We start from the raw sequence: 20,735 nt of genomic DNA on the forward strand, positions 1-20,735 counted from the left end.
GATTTAGGAACAGCTTCTTTGCTCATTATACTTAAAAATATTAATTTAAATTCAGCAGATTTTATGGGGGCATATTGGAAACGTTTGGATAAGAATACCTATTTTCAAAGACTATTCATTTAGCAAATATTTATTAAGTACTTATGATGCTCTTAAAATATTTTTATATATTTGTATGTGTAAGTGTGTGCACACATACAGGGTACACGTTCTCTCCCTTTCAAGAGGTTAATAGTCATGTAGATAAGGTGTACATTCATGTTAAATCAGATAATTACAAGTTAACTAACAGTGCAGCAAATATAATTAAGTGCTGAATAAGAAATTATCAATGCTGTATTTTTACAAGAAGGAAGGATCATTGGTACATGCAAGAAAACTTTATGAAGGATTAATCTTAGTCCTGGAGGAAAAGTTGGATTTGGAGAGATAGGGAAGGCATTTAGTTGACAGGTAGGCAAAGGCAGAAAGTACGAATGAGAATGTTGTATTTGGAGATTGATGATTATAGTAGCTATTATATTATTATTATATTATGTTGATACTGTAACAGTTATTAAGGATATCTGTGTGCCAAGTGCTTTGCGTATTTCAACTATAACAACTCTGTGAGATAGATACAGTTTTTAATGCCATTTTGCTAAGGAGGAAGCTGAAGTATAAGAGATTAAATAAATTGCCCAAGGTCATATAACACTTTAGGGGTAAAACTGAGCATCCAATGGAGGCAACCTGACACCAGAGATCTAATTGTTTTAGGCCTGTTTTTATATTGTAGCCACTGGTCACATGTGCTTTTGAGCACTTGGAATGTGATTAGGACAAATTGAGATATGCTCTATGTAAAACACACTTTGGGTTTTGAAGACTTAATATGAAAAAAATGTAAAGTATTTCATAAATAATTTTACATTGATTAAATATTGAAACAGTATTCTAGCTATATTATGTTAAGTAAAATACCTTATTAAGGTTAAATCTTACCTACTTTTACTTTTCCAATGTGGTTACTAGTAGTTGATTTGAATTTACATAGATAGTTCACATTATATTTCTATTAGACAGTGCTGTTAAAGACTGTCTACCAGTGAATGAACAGGAACTGGAGTGAAAGGGCAGAAGTAAACGTAATGACAAGCAAAGGAAAAAAATATCTGGGATTGAATCAGGCCAGCACCCAAGGTTATCCTTGAAGTTAGTGTTCTTTAGAGCATGATTCATGCATGTACCATCTGCCTCAGATTTTCAGGATGGGGAAAGTTGTTAAACTCAGATTCCTGGATCTATTGCAGACCTTCTGAAAAAGAATCTCTGAGAGTGGGGCCAACTGCAACATCAATCATCTTTCATTATTTTAGTTTCTTCCTTGTGAAGGTTTTAAGTCCTACCTATCAAGGGGGATCTGCAGAAGAGCCTGTAACTCTGGTTTTATAAAGGCAATGAATGTGATGCCATTTTTCTTAATTTTCTGACCAATTTTGTTGGATTGGACTTCAATAAAATGAAAGATTCAGGCAGTTGATGACAGTGTCATTTAATGCTTGCTTCTTGGAGGCAGAGCGGTTGCTACTTACTTAATAGATAGGAAAAACACAGTTTGAATTGCCCTCTGATTTGTAGTCTAGGCCTTGTCCGAAATGAGTACCACGTGACTCTGCATATGTTATTTGGTGGTTGGTGGAGTTTTTGGAATCTTTATATTGCACCTAGATCATCCTAAAGATGGCTTGGTGTTCTTAATTCTGTGATACACTTTGTTAACCTGATTTACCTTTCTAAGTTATACCACGGTTTAGGACTTTCAGATTATCCTGTCCTACAAGATATATTGACCTATTTATTCTCCTAAGAGAATATGAATGGATATGATGAACCATTTTAGTTTTTATTGATAGTAAATTAAGCATATTAGTCTTATTTCTTAATGATGACTTAGAATTTATAGACTTCAATATGTTCCATATTAACATAAAATAGTGTATACTTCTCAAATGTATGTTAAACACTGATTTGGTTACCTACATCCTTGACCAGTGATCAATTAAAAAACACTACTAATGATACTGACTAAAGAATACTATCCTTCTCAAAAAGATTATCAGAAGGAAGTACTGTAGCTGAGTGTGGTGGCTCACACCTATAACCCCAATATTTTGGGAGGCCAAGGTGGGAGGATTGCTTGATACCAGGAGTTTGGGACTGACCTGAACAGCATAGCAAGTTCTTGTCTCCACAAAAAAAAGAAATCAAAAAATTAACTGGCATGGTGGTGCGTTCCTATAGTCCCATCTACTTGGTAGGCCGAGGAGGAAGGACTGCTTCAGCCCAGGAGACTACTTGAGTCATGTACCCACTGAACTCCAGCCTAAGCAACAGAGTGAGACTCTGACCCCCCCCAAAAAAATACTGTGCCTGAATAAAATTCTTTACATGAACAACAACTTTATTAGACATTTGTCAGCTACTTTTTAAATATAAACTATCTTTTTTTCTAAGGAATGTGCTTGCTCTGCTTGTAATTTGAGGGCATAAGAAGTAACTCTGGTTGAGTGCTGAGATTCGAACACTTTTTAACAACTGACGATATCTGTCAGCAGCTTGCAAAGCTGTTATCAAGTGATTTTCAACAGAATTTAGGAGGCCTCAAAAATTAAATCACTGACACTGAGTAGAAATAGCCACAAGGGTATAATGCTTCATTGGCAAAATATTTCCCAATTTTAAGTTGACTAGAATTTGTAATGTGTTTTCTCATAGTATTATAGATAGACTTGGAATCTAGAGCAACCTTTAAAAAAATCTTTAACTTACCTGAATAATAGTAGTATTTCACCTTCCTTTAGCCTCTGTTTATATCCTGATTTCTTTGGGAAAATGTATCCCTATGATAATGGAAGATGCCTGATTAAATTGTCTTTCCTTCTTGTTGAGAGAAGCTCTCCATTAGGACATTGAGAAATAGGTAAACTCATGAATACAGATGTCTTGTATAAAGTATTTCTCAAGGCCTTTCTTTTCTTGGATGTTTTAAATTGCAGCATAAACAGATAGTGGGTCTCTGCAGGGTGAGGGAATATAAATTATTGGTGTCTTGTTTGATTGTATGAGTCATTTGTGAATTGAGTCAGGTACTTTAATACCAATATGGAGGAGAAATAACACTTACTAAAAATAGTTTTGTACAGCATTCGGCAGAGTTTAATGTACATGTAAGCTCTTCCAGGTACTTTGTTTTCTACTGTATGAGACAATACATATTCCGAAACTGTAAATGGGACAACCAAGTTATCTGCCATCAAGCCATAATAGGACAGTTGTTTTTGATGCAGTGGAAAAGTTAGCAAAATAAAGAGATTGCCCAACTGAATTAAATTGCCAAAGAACAAACTGTAATTTTCCAAGTTAAAAAAAAATCTCTAAATCTCAATATCAAGAGAATTTTTCTATTTTAAAATAAGGACTTTCTTACTTTTGGCCTTAATTATAAACCCCACTGTTCCCTAATCTTATCCTACTTCATGAAGCACAACAGGAGTAAGTATAGCATAATTCTTGGGAGCATGAACTTTGGAAGTAGGTAGACCTAACCTTATGCCCCACAGTACCACTTATTCCTGTGTGATCTTGGTCGAGCTGCTTAAACTCTCCCAAGTAATCTGTGTTTTTCTTATTGTGAAATGTGGATGATAAAGGATCCTTGTGATGATGTTCAAGTGATTTAATAATGTCTATAAAGCATTTAGGTAAATAGAAATGTTCAATACATGCTAGTTGTTATATGAGGGGGGACCCAAAAAATGGAATTTTTTTTTAATAGTGGCCCCTTGTGATACAGGCTTCCCCCACTTGGTGAGTGTTCTGTGAACCCATTGGCATCAGTGTACCAACTGTCGTTGTGAGAGGCTGTGTTAGGCTTCAGTGAATTTTTTAAAAGAGATTCTTTCATCGTGTTTGCCCATTTCTTGATGGGTGATTTACGAGTGCACCTGCCCACACTGTGCTGAGTGTTCAGCAGTTTTTGACCAAAATGTCATGACCCCCTTGCCCTACTCTCCCTATTCACCTGATTTTACCCCAAGTGACTTTGCCAGTGTGGAAGAGGTAAAACAAAACTGCAGAAGCACTGAAAGGCACCAAAGTTGATGATTTCAAAAACTTTTGGGCAGTGGAAAAAGTGCCTTGATAGGTGTATTGCTTCAGAGTGTACTTTGAAGGTGACTGAAGTTTAAACATGTAAGAATAAATACACAGTTTTTAATAAATACATTCCATTTGGGGGTGTTCTCCTCATAGGCATGACATCTTTCTGCCTTGTTGCCTCCACACATTTATGTTGACCTTTTTTTCAAGCATATTTTGAAAAATTTCTAGCCACTTTTTAAAGTCTGTGTTTAGGCTGACTCTTCACTGGGTTTTTTTTTTTTTTCTTTCTATCTTTCTCACTTATCTAAGTTCCCATGGTAGTCAACTATAGCACTCACCTTGTATTATAGTTACATGTTTGTCTATCTTCTATACTATATCATGAATTTTAAGGGCAATGAGTATGTTTGTATTTTTCTAATCTACTACAGGGTTTGGCACATGTTATTTAATAGCGTGTTTGTTAAACTGCTAATTGACTTGTATATAAATTGTGTAGTGTTAATCAAATGGTAGTGCTATTTTAGACTTAGTATGTGCTTATTAGGAAGTAATTATTTGGCATTTAAGTGCCAATGATTAGAATATTACTACAAAGATAATTGAGCAATGATTCCAAGTACCAGGCTATAACAGTTTTTTTTACTATCCATATGTTATCCATTTTAGCAACTTTAAAAACATTGTATATAAATGAATCTATTTGCTTCCTTTCTACTGTAAGCCATTAGGATCAATCCCATCTTTTAAATTGATTCCCTCCACCCCCAGGATTTTAAAGCTGATATCTTAAATACAGTATTTTATTTAGGCTAAATCTTGATGACTACTATTAAGAACTTAGTATGTGTCAGGCACTAAAGGACTTTAGTATGCTATGTGATTTAAATCCTTACAACAATCCTACTAAATGTCAGTGCTATTGTTTTCCATGCTTTTGTGATTAGAAACTAAAACTTATAGATGGAGAGTAACTTGTCCTAGGTCTCAGAACTAATAAGTGCTAGATTCAGGATTTGAACAAGCATTAGATACTTTATATGTATTACCTCAAATTTAAGAATTGATAAAGTTCAAATAAAACTTTGACAGTCTGATTCTGGAGCCTGAAGTTTTACTTGAACCTTATTAATTTGAGATAACACATATAAAGTATCTAATGTTTATCTCAGAGTAGTTACTCAAAAAGTGATAGTTTTATTCTTTCTCTTTTGATAAAGAATAACTATAAAAACAAGTAACATGAACCACGTTAAGGGTCATACTCTGCAAACTTTTCTAAGCTTTTAAATTCTTGTTGCATTATTTGTTGATCACCTTATTTTCATCTGAAAGTCTGTTTCCATGTATGAGAAATTAGAGTATCAGAAAAGGATGCAGAATAGTAGGCTTGTCTTATTTCAAAATTTTGTTTTCTTTTTCATTGAGTCACTTTTTAAGACATCTGTGTGAAATTTTAGGTGTGATTTTTGTCACTGTGTCTAGTATCTTAGTAATAAACATTTGTCATTTTTAGATTTTTTTAAAAGTCACCTTTGCAGTTTGATTTAACTGTGGATAAACTTGATGTCCGGTATCTTAAGATCCAAATAACTTGCACACAATTTTACTATTATATGGATTTAGAAATTCAGTAGATCAAGTGTTTTCTGGATTTTATTATGTACAGCAAAATCCTGATATAACACCTCACCATCGTTTTTTTTCCCTTAACATCAGCATTATTCAGGGATTGGTTCTATTATGTTTAGAAAAAATATTTTTGAAATATTTTAAGCCCTACCTACATTTTATGTAAGCATTTTTCATCTTTGTTAAAATAGGTAAGTCAACAAACTGGGAAGATGATGGTTGGGGAGCATGGGAAGAAACAGAACCTCAAGAACCTGTAAGTCTTTAGTAACGTATGCATGTTTTTTTATTTGTGGCATTTTCCTAATGATGGTAACATATTTCATTGTTAGGTTGACATTTTAAGATCTATTATATTTAAAGAACATTTTTGTGCTTAATGAATAGTACTTAACTAGATACTTCTTAAGGAACTTAATGACCTTATAGCTAGGTGGATATCTTTGTTTTTTGCTGCTGTGACGTGCTACCTGTAGTTTATAATGAACAGAAGTGTATTGGCTCACAGTGCTGAAGACTGGGAAGTTGAGGATCGAGGTACCAGCATCTGGCAAGAGCTTTCTCGATGCTTTGTAATATGGCAGAAGGCTATAGGTGAAAGCAAGAGAGAAAAGAGACCAAATTCCCACTTTTAGAACAAACTCACTCCCCCAATAATAAGCCAACTTCCCTTAATAATGGCATTGATCCATTCACTCTGCCCTCATGGCCTAATCAACTCTCATTAAACCACACCTCCCAACACTGTTGCATTAGGGATTAAGTTTCCAGCACATGCTTTTTGGAGGACATATTCAAACCATAGCAGTAAGCATAATGGAGAATAGTTGTTTTAGGATTCTTAGATTATTTCACTATTCACAACAATCATATGTTGTAGCTGCCATAATCTAGACATTTTTTTAGGTGCTGAAAATATAGCAGTGAACAAGATCAACCAAGTCCCTGTATGTTTTAGGATATTTTCATTTGTGACTAATAGAAAATCTAACTTAAACTGACTTAAGAAAATTTGTTAGCTCACATAGAAGGAAGTCCAGAGGTAGGATGGGCTCCTGGATTAGCTGATCAGGTGATCAGGTTCTTTCTTTCCATCTACTTTTTATACACAGTATCAAACAAGCTTTCATCCTAAGACTTGTTTCTCTCACAGATGTAGTATGGCAACATGGTTCTTCATAAATGTTGGAGGGAGAAAGACTTCAGTTTTCCATGACTCTTTTAGGAGTAGGGAAGTACTTTCTTAGAAGCCTCTAGCAAACCTTGCCTTATATCTTCTTGGTCAGAGTTGTGCCAATTTCATTATTCAGTCATATCATTCCTTGAGATAGAGCATAAGAGGGTCAGCTTCTCCTGAGGCCCATAGCCACACAGGGGAAGAGTTGATTCCCAATCAAAATAAGGATTTTTTTTTTTTTAAAGTAAGAATGAACATATTAAACTGAATAGATCTTCTTACAGTCCTATTTCCAGGAGCTTGCACTCTAATGGGGAGAGAGAAATAAAATAAAATAAGGATGAAATGTATTGGTGGTAAAAGGTATGCAGATAATTCAAATGGTTATGTGATAGCAAGTGACTACTGTAGATTGGATGGTCAAGGAAGTCTTTTTTTTTTTGAGTTGGAGTCTCACTCAGTCGCCCAGACTGGAGTCCAGTGGCCGCTCCCGGCCACCGCAGCCTCGACCTGCTGGGCTCCGGCGATCCTTCCGCCTCAACCTTCCAAGTAGCTGGAACTACAGGTGCGCGCTACCACGCCCAGCTGATTTTTGATTTATTGTAGAGATGAGGTCTCGCCAAGTTGCCCAGGCGGATCTCGAACCCACGGACTCGGGCAATCCACTCACCTCAGCCTCCCAAAGGCACGGGATTACAGGCTGAGCCACCGAGCCCGGCTCAAGGAAAGTCTTTACAGAGGACATTTAAGCTGACATCTAAAAAACAACAAGGAGGCAATAAGGTAAAGATCTGGTGAAGAGCATTCTAGGTCAGGGCAGCAGCTTATCAAAAGCCCTAATGCAGGAATAGACTTGGAGTTTGAAGGAACATAAAGAAGATCAGTGTGACCTGGCAGGACTGAGACTGCTGCATAATGGGGAGCAGAGATGTAAGCAGGAAAGACCTCACGTACCTCATTTCTGACTTCTGCAGCTCACCTTGGCTGTCCTTTGGAATAGGTTCAAGTAGGGAACAAAAGTAGAAGCAGGGAAACCAATTAGGAGGCTGTTGGAGTAATTTAGTTGAGAAATGATGGTGGCTTTGATTAAGATAGAATTAGTGAAAATGAGAAACGGATGGATTCTGGATAGGTTTTGGAGATAATGATAAGATTTTTCAGTGAATTGGTTGTGAGGAATGAGAGGAAAAAGAAAAATCAATAATGACTTCTTTGATCTGGAGTTTGGTGTGGAATAGATAAAATATGGTTGGCAAAAGGTTGATTTTCCCAAAAGGTGAGTAATAGGTACCATTCTCTCTTTTTTGTTGTTTTTGTTAATATAATAACTGGATGGATGATGTGTCATATTGATTGGAGAAAATGAAGAAAAATCTAAAGAGCATCTTGTGCTAAGAAGTAGAGACATGCTCATGTAATAGAGATTGTAGAAAAGCTCCATTAGGAGTCCAAGAACAGGAAACGATTTCGGAAGGCCTCTTTTGGGATGTATTAAATAAGAAAAAATGTAGTACAGGAAGTTGGTTATTCCATCACCTCAGCAAACAACACCTGTCCCTTTCTTTTGTAATGCTGTATCAAAATGGAGACTCAGCTACTATCCGCTTTTAACTAAGACTGACTGGTTTCTGCTTACTTATGATTTAGATTGCTTCATTGCTATTGCTTATATCTTTTGTTTGTGGTTGTCTTAGATTCTTTCTCCTTCTTTGTTTCACATTCAGAGTTCATATGAGGAGTTTATTGAGTCTGTTAACTACCATCCAGTATAGGATGTTAGGGGGAGGGGGACATAGTGTTCGTACTAGTGTTGCTACTTCATGGGACGTCAGCCAACCTATTAATGCTGCCCTTTGGTCAGGCATTCATCAGCAGTTTAGTTAGCTATGGCAAGAATTAGGAGGAGAGGGAAGGGAAAACGGGGTATATATACAAAAACTTGGAGATTCTTCATGCCACTATGTAAGTAAACCCTTCAGAAGGGAATGTGCTTTGAGAATTTCTCAGAGAGTGATAGTGTCACTGGTACCTACCTTACATGTGATGTTTGGCACAGCTACTTTTAGTATTTGTTTTCTAGAATAATATAGCTAAGTGACTACTCCCAAGTAAGTTTGAGGTTATCTGGAATAAACCTCACAGGAATTATATGTTAAAGTAGACACATGCATTTGTAATTTCAGAGGAGATTCCAGTGTGACAGTTTATTCAATTTTATGTTATTACACATTTAAAATAGTGCTGGTACTGAGTTATGGTATTTATTTACAGACCCAGATGCCCCCATCTTTAAGAGCACATTGGTACATACTTGGATCTTTCTGGAATGGATTTTATTTGTGAATGACATAGTTGGGGATTTGTATGTGAGGCTGATTTTCCTTACTAATATCTCCTATTAATATCCCAATAATCCTAAATGGTTTGGTTTAGTCATAGTGCGTCATACTTGCTTTTTGGCCCATCTAACATGTGTACTGCTTTATGATATGATAACCTCATGAGTAGAAAAGAAGGAAGATCTGTTACAAAATGGAGGCAGAGAATTGAATAGACCTTATGTAAGGCTTTGTAAATTTGGAATTTATTCTAAATGTGGTCAGAAACCACATTATCTTATTTCTGGTTTTTTAAACTTGCCTTTGCTGCCTAAAAAGTGTATAATATAATAGGTGTAGTAGATTTTTTTTTTTATTAGCTGTGTCTTTCACACTTATAAAGGTAATGCGTCTAATTATTTTGCAGTATTTCATTTTGATGTTCCACTGTTGAAGCTGATTCTGAGTGATGTGGACAATGAGCACAGTTAGACTGCATAAGTGTTGACAGTCTTCCTTTAAATTTTTCCTATAAAGTATGTCTTTTTTTTTTTTTAGCAAAGATATCCTAAATCTAGGGATAAAATAGGGATCTTTTAACTGATTTAGATTAAACTGTAATATGCTTCTACCCATTCTAAAAACACATAAAAATACTAACATGTAATATTTGAATAAAATTTGAATATTTACAAATGACCCTAATGGATGAGAATGGCTATGTATTCTGTGTCTCAACAGAATACTGTAACTTGACAAACAGAGCAAGTGAAACAGTATTGTTTGACCTCACTGACAACAATTTTGGGTGTACCAGTCATTCCTAACTGTTCTTTATTACCAATAAAGAGCCACTGTACCTTGTCATGGGTCATATGTACGTGGTCAGGGAGAATGTATTTGAGTGACAATAGAAGTACACTGGGACAATGAAGTTCAAAAGCTATCTGGATATTCAAGTTTTCCTGTTTGTTCAACTGAGCTTCTTTGAATTGGATCTTGTCCTTAAAATAAGACATTTTGCCAAAAGAGACTGTTTGATGAATGGAAACAAAAATGGCATTATGGCCAGGGAAAAGGATATGACCTCTACCTTGTACTGTAGCATCAACCAGAACTTTACACTTGTTGCACTATTATGAGTTTTTGCTGAGCAAAATGTTTTATACCAGGACTTCTAGAAATTTTGCTCAGCTGAGGTAAGAAATTTCTATTTCATGACTGTCTTTGATGGTCAACAACTCCAAAGGCATAACCAGTTCCAGAAGCGTAATAAGAATTAGAGTAAATTCTGGCAGATGTGTGAAATGTAAAAGTACATGCTCTAGTCAAGGTAACAGATACAGTTACCTAGTTAAAATGTAAAAGAATGGATAGGGAACTTTTTTTTTTTTTTTTTTTTTGAGTTGGAGTCTCACTGTCACCCAGACTGGAGTGCAGTGGCCGCTCCCGGCCACCGCAGCCTCGACCTGCTGGGCTCCGGCGATCCTTCCGCCTCAGCCTTCCGAGTAGCCGGAATTACAGGCATGCGCTACCATGCCCAGTTGATTTTTTGATTTATTGTAGAGATGAGGTCTCGCTGCCCAGGCGGGTCTCGAACCCGCGGGCTCAGGCAATCCACTCACCTCAGCCTCCCAAAGGCGCGGGATTACAGACTGAGCCACCGAGCCCGGCTGATAGAGAACTTTTTAACGGCTCTTGTTAGGAACAGATAGCAAACTCAAAACCTCCCTTCCCTGGGAGTCTGACTGGCTATTGACCACATTAAAGATGAAACCAGGACTGGAAGGAATGTCTTGAAGTCAATTCATTGTTGTATCAAGGCACTGTAACTAAAAAAACAGTGATAGGGTTCTCCACTAGTTATCACTGGATTAAGGTTATTATAACCAGAAGAGGAGAATAAATTTTATTTGGTGTTAGTCTGGCATTAAAGAGAGGTTGTGTTTTGGGCTTTACAAGTGCTGCAGTGGCGTGTAGATAAACCATAGTATGGATGGATAGTAGAGAGTAAAGTGGAGGAGCAGCAGTCACTGCCACCGACTGCTGATCTGAAGGCCAACTGGCTGCTACTGAGTTCAGCAGAGAACTAAAAACTCCAGGACACTTTTTATCTGCACAAGTCTGTTAACTTTTTTTTTTTTTTTTTTTTTTTGAGTTGCAGTCTCCCTCCCTTGCCCAGGCTGGAGTGCAGTGGCACACACAACCACCCCATCGTCGACCTGCTGGGCTCAGGCAATCCTTCTGCCTCAGCCTTCCAAGTAACCTGAACTACAGGCGCTTGCTACCACGCCCGGCTAATTTTTTGAGTTTTATTGTAGAGATGAGGTCTCACCAAGTTATCCAGTCTGTTCTTGAACCATGGGCTCAGACAGTCTGCTCACCTCGGCCTCAAAGTGCTGGGATTACAGACTTGAGCCACCACCATCTGTTAGCTCTTTAAGAATAGTTTCTTATTATTATGACAGAAGCAAGAAAAGGGTTTACGTATTCTGAAAGACAGTGCCAGGGGTCTCGACAAGGCTTTTTTAAGAAAGGAGAAAGCTTCTTTCATTTTTTCTCATCCTAAGTTGATTCTGATTCTGCTTATAGGTGTCAGCTATAATAAGGGCTTAGTGAAGAAAGCATATTCTAATAAATACGATCATCAATAGTCAGCCACATCCAAGTATGCATCTGTGACACTGGTAGGTTTAGGAGCTTTAAAAATGGCTTCTATTATAGATAAGACAAATGCCTTTCTCCTTTAGATATTTTATGTCTGTATTCATCTGCTTGGGCTATCATAACAGAATGCCACAGACTGAGTGACTTAACCAACAAAACTTTATTTTTTTACAGTTCTGGAGGCTAGAAGTCTAAGATCAAGTTACCATCAGGGTTGGTTTCTAGAGAGGCTGTCCTACCTGACTTGCAGATAACTGCCTTCTTGCTGTGTCCTCACGTAGCCTTTCCTTTCTGTGCACATGTGGAGATAGAGTTCTGATGTCTCTTTCTCTTATAAGGACACCAGTCCTATCCAATAAAATTCTTAGAACTCCATTCACATTTAACCTAAATTGCCTCCTCAAAAGCCCTAATTTTCAGTACAGTCACTTTGGAAGTTGGGGCTTCAACATATGAAGTGGGGCAGGGAGGCCATGCGTGGTAGCTCACAACTGTAATCGTAGCACTTTGGGAGGCGAAGGCTAGAGGATTGCTTGAGTTCAGGAATTCAAGACCAACCTAGACAATATAGCAAAACCTCATCTCTACAAAAAAATTTTTAAAATTGGGTGGGTATGGTGATGCATGCCTGTCGTATCAGCTACTTGGGAGACTGAGGTGGGAGAATCGCTGGAGCCCAGGAGTTTGAGGCTACAGTGAACCGTGATTATGCCACTGTACTCCTGCCTGGGTAGCTGAGTAAGACCCCAACTCAAATAAATAAATAAATTGAGGCAGGAGACACAATTTAGTACATAACAATGCCCAAAGTAATGGGCTCATATCGGGTATAACTCCAACTGGGCAAGTGACAAGAATATGGTTAAGTAAATACTATAAGAGGGTGAAAAGGCAAACAGATAGGCTTTTAAGATGGATTGGGATAGAAGAAAATGTAAAATAAAGGTCTTCCTTATACTAACTTGATTTTAAGTGGCATCATGACAGAATCATGGCTGCCTTAGGGAAATTAGAAAAGAAGGTAGATGCATCATGCTATCTACTGATTGATGATCCAATAACATAATATATAACTTTGCTGTTTTTTTTTTTACAGTGCTATAAAGACATTTAGTTGGGATTATAATAAAAAAGTAATTCGAGGAAAATATTTTGCTTAGACTCATACTATAATGGGAATTGAGGCAGTTTGGGAAGAAACTCGAAAGGTTTAATTTAATTTTAACTGGCAAGGTAGATTTAATGGCTTTCTTTCATTGGTATATTAAGGCCAAAGGGTGAGGATTTGCTCAATAGTAAATAGGTAGTACATGGGTAGTGGTTATTGGATCAGCAAGCACAGCAGGGTTCTGGGTCAAGGCCTTTAATTAAGGTAGGCAACACGGAAATTTTTCATTCAAAAGAGACTTTGAAATATGCTCTATCTGTTTTACAGAAAGTAATATAATATTGATTACAGAGGCAATTATGATTTAGAAGATAAACAGGAAATAAAAACATCCTGGTCAGATTGAGGCCCCAGATAATAATCTGGGGTGATAGTGGAAAATCTTTTGCCTTATTTCTTATTTTCATTAGACTCTTGTTCCATCTGCCACATAGGAGACATAAGCACCAGACTGACCAGAGGCACACAGAGAATATGCACATATTAAGCATATGCCCCAGGTTATCTGCCTGAGGTATGACTGGAGAGGGTCTCCTTCCTAAGACCAGTTCCCATTGGGATTTTGGAGCTTTTAGCCAATGGCCTTCCTCAGAATATTAATACAAGCTGGGTCTATCCCAGTGATTCTCAGCCATGGGTGATTTTGCACCCTTGGTGAACATTTGGCAATGATTCAACATTTCCTGGAAACATTTTTGGTTTTCACAACTTGGGGGAGGTACATCTAGTGCATAGAGGTCAAGGAGTTTGCTGAGCATCTTGTAATGCACAGGACAACTCTCCCAAACAAAGGATTATCCAGCCCCAAATATCAATAGTGGTTAAGGTTCAGAAACCTTGGCTTAGCCCATAACTTTTTTTTTGAGTTGGAGTTTCACTCTGTTGCCCAAGTTGGAGTGTAGTGGCATGATCACAGCTCACCTCAGCTCTGACCTCCTACACTCAGGAGATGCGTCCACCTCAGCCTCCTGAGTAGCTGGGACTTCAGGCTTGTACCACCACACCTGGCTAATTTTGTGTAGAAACAGGGTCTTGCTGTGTTGCCCAGGCTGGTCTCAAACTCTTGGGCTCAAGCTGTCCTCCCACCTCGGCCTCCCAAAATGCTACGATTATAGGCCTGAGCCATTAACATGGCTGTTAATGTAACTCTCTCAGTCTGACTCTGTCTTTCCCTGTTTTTATCCTCCAAAACCTTTGGTTTTTTGGGGAAGTTTCAAGGCATTTGATCCATAAGACTATTAATTTAGTTTTAGTAGATTCTGGTGAAGTTTTAGTAGGTCTGTTACTGTGAAAATGTAACTAAATGATTGTTTACCAGCAAACAGAAGTGAATTTAAGTTGTTCCTGTATCTTTGACCACAGAGCAACAAGGAGTCCAGGCTCAGTTTTGATGGTATTATTTATGCCTAAATGCTTATAAGAGACTGTTTCAGTCTCTCCTTATAGTCAGCTGTTGCTTTTCCTTTTCTTGCTTATAGTTGTTAGTTTTAGTTCAGAGCTACACTCCACAGGCATTTCTGCAGGGTAGCTTCTGTTAAGCGAGTGTCAACGAGGCTTGGTGAAAGGACCTCTGGTTTCCTTCCAGGATCTGGCTTAGTAGAGCCAAGGAAGGAGAGCTGGGGTCCTGATTGCTGGTTAAACACACTTTCAACCAGCCTCCTGATTTTAGCTCCATCTTTGCCCTCACTTCCAGAGAGATTTGGCACCAATTCCTAAGCCTGTTGGTGATTTTGCAGTGCAGCTGAGGCTGCTTCTCAGCTTTCTTTTCCTTCAGTTTAGGAATTAACTTTCTAGGTACTGTAAAATCAGTTACCGCCTGTTCATTTACTTTCTAGCTCTTTCATTTTGTGGCCTGTCTTCTCTTGTAGTTTGGATTTGTTTGTTTGTTTTGCCCTTATTGGTTTTCCCTGCAAAAAAAAGTTCTTTTAAGAGTGTTGTTTTTAATAGTGCTGGGGAGAATGGGGATAAAATTCATGTGTTTAATTCACCCTCTTTACCTGAAAGTTCAAACAAACTTTAATTTTGCATGCTATTCTACATCTTGTTTTTTCCATTTAATATAATTTTGAGGTTTTTCCATATAGGCATATATAAATTCTTTCTTTCTTTCTTTTTTTTTTTTTTTTTGAGTTGGGGTCTCTGTCGCCCTGGCTGGAGTCCAGTGGCACTCTCACGGCCACCGCAGCCTCGACCTGCTGGGCTCAGGTGATCCTTCCACCTCAGCCTTCCAAGTAGCTGGAACTACAGACGCACACCACTAGGCCCAACTAATTTTTGATTTATTCTACAGATGAGATCTCGCCAAATTGCCCGGGCTGATCTTTAACCCATGAGCTCAGGCAATCCTCTTACCTCGGCCTCCCAAAGTGCCAGGATTATAGACATGAGCCACCGCGCCCAGCCCTGTTCTTTTCAAGAAATAATATTTTATGGTATAAATGTACTGTGATTTATTTAATCACACCTCCATTAAGGGACACCTAGTTTTTATTTGTTCTTTCTCTTTTGTCTTTCTTCCCTATTACAAGCAATGCTGCAATAAGCATCTTTATATCTACCATGCATTTTAGGTTACATAAGAGTACATAATGTCATGTTTGAGAGTCAGACTGCCTGAATTTCTCTCCTAGCTCTGCCACCTACTAATTATGAAATCTATGGACAAGTTGCCTAACTTCTCTGAGCTCAGTTACCTCATTTCTAAAACAGGACTAATAACACTATCAAACTTATAGATTTGTTATGAGAATTAAATTGCATGTACCTGGAACATAGTAAGTGCCCAATAAATGCTAGCTAGTCTTATTATTCCATTAGAATAAATTCCTAAAAGTGGAATTGCTCAGACACATTTTAAATTTTGATAGAAATTGTTGTATGGTACTTCAAAAAGATTGTCCAAATTTGTATTCCACATGCCAGTATATGAGTGCCTTTCTCTAGTTGCGTTGATAGAAATAAAAACATTTTTGAGCCAATTGCTTTTTATCATTTTGTGCTATTGTTTATTTTTTAAAAGTGAAATATTTTTCTCTGCCCATGTTTTTATCAAATACCATATTGGGAAACAAAAGACTGTAAGATGAATGTGTTTCTTACGAAGACCTTCTGTTCTCAGATGTTCTGAAATTGTTTATTCCTTGTATGTAACAAACGTCAATCTTTGATAAATCAGATGGACATGAAATGCCATTTCAGTGTTTTAATATACATTTTAAATTTATCAATTTAAAATTGGTCTCTTTAATATGTTTTTACTTATAAATCTTTTGGGGAATGCATCCATTATCTTTTTTTTTCTAAATCTAATAGCAATTTAAGATCCTTAGTTACTTAGTTTAGCTATTAGATCTACTCTGATTTATAGTGGGTACTAATTATTTATTATTTATTAGTCTTATTTGTTCAACTAGATAATAAAGTTTCTAAGAAGGAATTTTTTTGACACTTTCTTTTACCACATGACACCTAGATTTAGTTTGTAGTATTAAACAATTGTTTAGGCAATAGAGAAGTATGCTCTTTAGGTTTGGAGTTTCTTTGTAATTATGAAATGAATTTTTATGAATCTATTAACTTCCAAATACCTAAGAATAACCATAATTTTTAACTTTAAGGGATTATCCATGGCTCTATACAGATAGAAGTCTCTATACAGTTTTAAGGATTTTTTTTTAATGGCTTTGTACGGATAAAAGTTTGAATAGGCAGATGAATGGGCACAAAGAAAATGTTATAAAAATGAGACCATATTATACACAGTTTAAGAATAAGTGGCAGAATTAATCCTACTTGACTTAACAGTTGAAGTAAAACTGTAAGAGTTACTGAATTATAGTTAAATTTCTCTGTGATTAGAAAGAAGAGTAAGTTTAAAAATTGAGATTGAAGTTATAATGTTTTTGTGACTAATTGTATTTGTGAGACTTTTTTCCCTTGGCAAATGCCCTTATGGTACAAAACAAATTGATGAACTTACACCTTGTCAGCTACTGAATATGTGCTGATGCTCTATTATGTTTCACAGAGCATTGTTGTTTACAGCTCTGTTTGTTTCCTGAGCCTTCTTAATGGAACTGGAAATCAAGTTTTGTTATAAAACTTAATACTAGTTCATTGTGATCCAACCTGGGGAGGGGATTTGAATTCAAATTTAGAAAGAGTTCATGATTTTTCCCATTTTAATTTTCAAAGATCTTAAGATTTTTCATTTGATAATTTAGTCTTTGATCTGGAAAGTGGCCTAGACTCTGTCTATGTAAGAGAGAGCTCCAGGGTTCTGCAGATGTGCTGTGTGCTTCCTTATCTGTGCTTTTATCTATTTCATACATTAAAATTTTGCATAAAATTTTGTTTGGGAATAAAAAGTTCTGTTATGTAAAAAAGTAAGTTTGAAAAATACTGAACATTATACATACATGTTAGTATCAGACTAGAAAAAAGGAAAATCGAGTACCTAGTAATATAGTATTGCTTACTTTCTTTTTGTGTTTCAGAATTGTGAAGCACCTATGTTTCTTGCTTTAAAAGTGTAGGTGACTATTTCTATGGCTTAGGTGGTAAGCTACTGAGAATTACAGTGAATGTGCTGATAGCCCCTTAGATTATACTAGACTTTATTAGTACCATTATAATGTATAAATATCTGTGAAAATTAACACAGTGACAGTAACAACATAAATTGCAAATTATAGACTTATCGTACTAATGTTGAAAACTTTGAAAATCTGTTTCTGACTACTTCAATGGCCAAAGTCTATGCTCTAGTTCTAGTTGTTTAGAAAAATTCCTTTTCATAATGCACACTAGTAGCTTCCATATTTTTACAGATTAAGAAAATTTTTTCACCTATAGACCCAGTTGTTTGGGAGGCTGAGGGGAGGATGACTTAAGCCCAGGAGTTTGAAGCTGCAGTGAACTGATTGTGCTACTGTACTACAGTCTGGGTGACAGAGTGAGATCTTGTCTCAAAAAAAAAATTATTTTTCCTATTCATTTTAATTCGAATAAAAATCCTTGAAGGTTAGGCCACACTAAAGTATAATTATAGATTCCCTCCTCCCCACAATAGGGATTACATTTTATAGCTAATGGACATATTATTTAATGCTACCTTTAGTAACTAGGTGCAAGTTTTTTGAAGAAAACTATGGTGGTTCTCTGATGTAGCACCTTTACGCAGTGAGGTTTTTTTTTTCCTTTTAATTTTAGACTTCACTTGGGAAAGTAACCACCTTATATGTTGGTGTAATTTTAGGCTCATTAGCTTCAAAGGAGCAGTATTAGTGACTTTGGGCTCTATTATTGTTGGAGAAGTTTTCCAAAAACACAGTTAGTAGGCAAATGACCTTATGGTACAAAACAAAATGATGAACTTGCACCTTGTCAACGATCGAATGTGTATTGGTGCTCTATAAGGCCTCACAGAGCATTGTTGTTTATAGCCCTGTTTGTTGCCTGAGCTTTCTTGATGGAACTGGAAATCAAGTTTTGTTATAATATAAAACCTAATACTAGTTCATTATTATCCAGCCTGAGGGGGGGATTTCCTCATCTCTACTGCACCAGTATTTTCATTGAGTTACTTGTGCTTAGGCTTGAGGCTTCCCTGAAAAATGCATACAGAAATTATTTCAGACAGACTCACATTCTTTATTTTTAGATTATATTTCTCTTGTCCCCTAATTTGTGCATTTAGTTGGGTCCTCAAGAATTTTTGTCCTTCTGTCAACTCAGCCCTAAATTAGAACTCTTTGGCCCAGCCTGGCCTTGCTTGGACCTTCTGTTGCCTAGAGCAGTGGTTCTCAGTCAGGAGCAATTTTGCCCCCTCCAAGAGACACCATCTGGAACAGTTTTGGTTGTCATACTGGGGCTACTACAAGCATCTAGTAGGTAGAGACCACAGCTGCTACTAAACTTCTACTGTGCACATGATAACACTCCACAATGAAGCATTGTTCTGTCTAAAATGTCAGTAGTGCTGAGGTTGGAAAACACTGGCTTAGAGCAGTATACTTCAAACTGCGTATCTTGACTTGCAGTAAAATCAATTGATGGTGGTTTTACCAGCACTTCTAAAATAATGAAGTAAAATGAAATTTAAAGTTTGAGGTGTGTCACTGGTTGTAAGGGCAAGTATTATTTTGGGACAGCTTTTATCTGTTTTGTGAGTGTACATGTGCATGAGAGAAAGAGAGAGATAGGAGAAGGAAGTTACTGATATCAAGTGGGATGTAAAATCTTACTGCTACTTGTTGAACTTTTTCTTTTTCTTTCTTTTTTTTTTTTTGAGTTGGTGTCTCATTCTGTTACCCAGGCAGGAGTGCAGTGGCACAATCATGGCTTACTGCAGCCGCAACCTTCTAGCTCACACAGTCCTTTCACTTTAGTCTCCCCAGTAGCTGGGATTAGAGGTGCACACTACCATGCCTGGGTAATTTTTTTATTTTTTATTTTTATAGAGTCGAGGTCTCGCTGTGTTGCCTAGGCTGATCTTGAACTTCTGGGCTCAAGGAATCCTCTCACCTCAACCTCCGAAAATACTGGGATTATAGGTGTGAGCCACCAGGCCTGGCCTAAATGTTTTTTAAGGTTTAAAAAATACAGTCACTCGAGAAAGAGAATAGATCTGGCCAGGTCGCTTCACTGCTTAAAAAATCCTTCAGTGGCTCCCCATAACCTTTCAGTTCAATATAAGCTCCTGAGCACAGAATATTAAAGTTCTTCACCACCTGTTCTCTGCCTGTCCCTGCAATGTCATCTTTTACCTTTCCGTATCTGAATTTGCTTTGTCAGAAGCTCTTCATTTGGATTCTTTTGCCTCCAGGCCTTTGAATTTGTTGAATTTAAGGTTCCTAGAGAATTAGGATCCAGTGCAGGGGACTAGTCTGGGAATATTTCATCCACTGGGAATGCCCAACCCTCATCCTCTCTCCTGCCAACCACTTACCCTTTTATTGCTGATTACTTTCTACTTTACCTGTAGGATTTAGCTTAGGAGTTACTTCCAGTAGGAAGACTTTTTTCTCATACCCTGTCCGTCCAACACCAATCTAATCTAGTAACTCTCCTGTGTGCTTTGATGTGTGACTACTGACTATTTATCCATCTGTCTTCCTCAGTGGATGTAAGAGCATTAAGAATAGGGATTCCCCCCCCCCTTTTCCCTTCTTTTTTCTAACCTAACATAGCACTGGCACAGAAGTGTGCAGCCCTGCTGGAACAACATGGTGGCTGTGACATCCATGACAGATAAAAGCAGAGAGAGGGAAAGATGTGAGAACATGGAGGATCTAGTCATTACCATGAATTCTGACCCATGGGCCATTTCATCATTCTTCCTCAGGCCCCTGATTTTAGGACCAGAGTTCCTAAGTGAAATTGTCCAAGGACTGTATTAATATATATATAATATGTGTGTGTATATATATATATATATAATATATATATATAATGTACATATGTGTGTGTGTGTGTGTGTGTAAAACTTTTAATTTATTATCTATGGCACTAGTGTGGTCACTAGCATTCCATTTATTCTTTCTAGGTCTTGGGTTCTTGTCTGTACATTGAGGAGTTTCACTCACATAGTTTCTTCCAATTTCTGTATAAAATTTTGTAATCCTGTCTG

The 20,735-nt window shown here is 37.1% G+C and overlaps 1 protein-coding gene across 1 annotated transcript in view; it reads left to right on the forward strand.

Moving 5' to 3' along the window:
• The window catches only part of LOC103256335 (rab3 GTPase-activating protein non-catalytic subunit-like), a gene marked incomplete at its 3' end in the record, with an annotated part of 57,314 nt that overhangs the window by 12,339 nt on the left and 24,240 nt on the right, over positions 1-20,735 (forward strand). Inside the window, exon 2 of the mRNA XM_008054223.2 lies at positions 5,967-6,031. Within this exon, the coding sequence (XP_008052414.1) occupies positions 5,967-6,031 (65 nt within the window). The remainder of the gene's footprint in view (positions 1-5,966; positions 6,032-20,735) is intronic.

This window comes from Carlito syrichta, unplaced genomic scaffold, assembly GCF_000164805.1.
Source record: "Carlito syrichta isolate Samal-C Ts95f unplaced genomic scaffold, Tarsius_syrichta-2.0.1 Scaffold289258, whole genome shotgun sequence".
Classification (NCBI taxonomy): domain Eukaryota; kingdom Metazoa; phylum Chordata; class Mammalia; order Primates; family Tarsiidae; genus Carlito; species Carlito syrichta.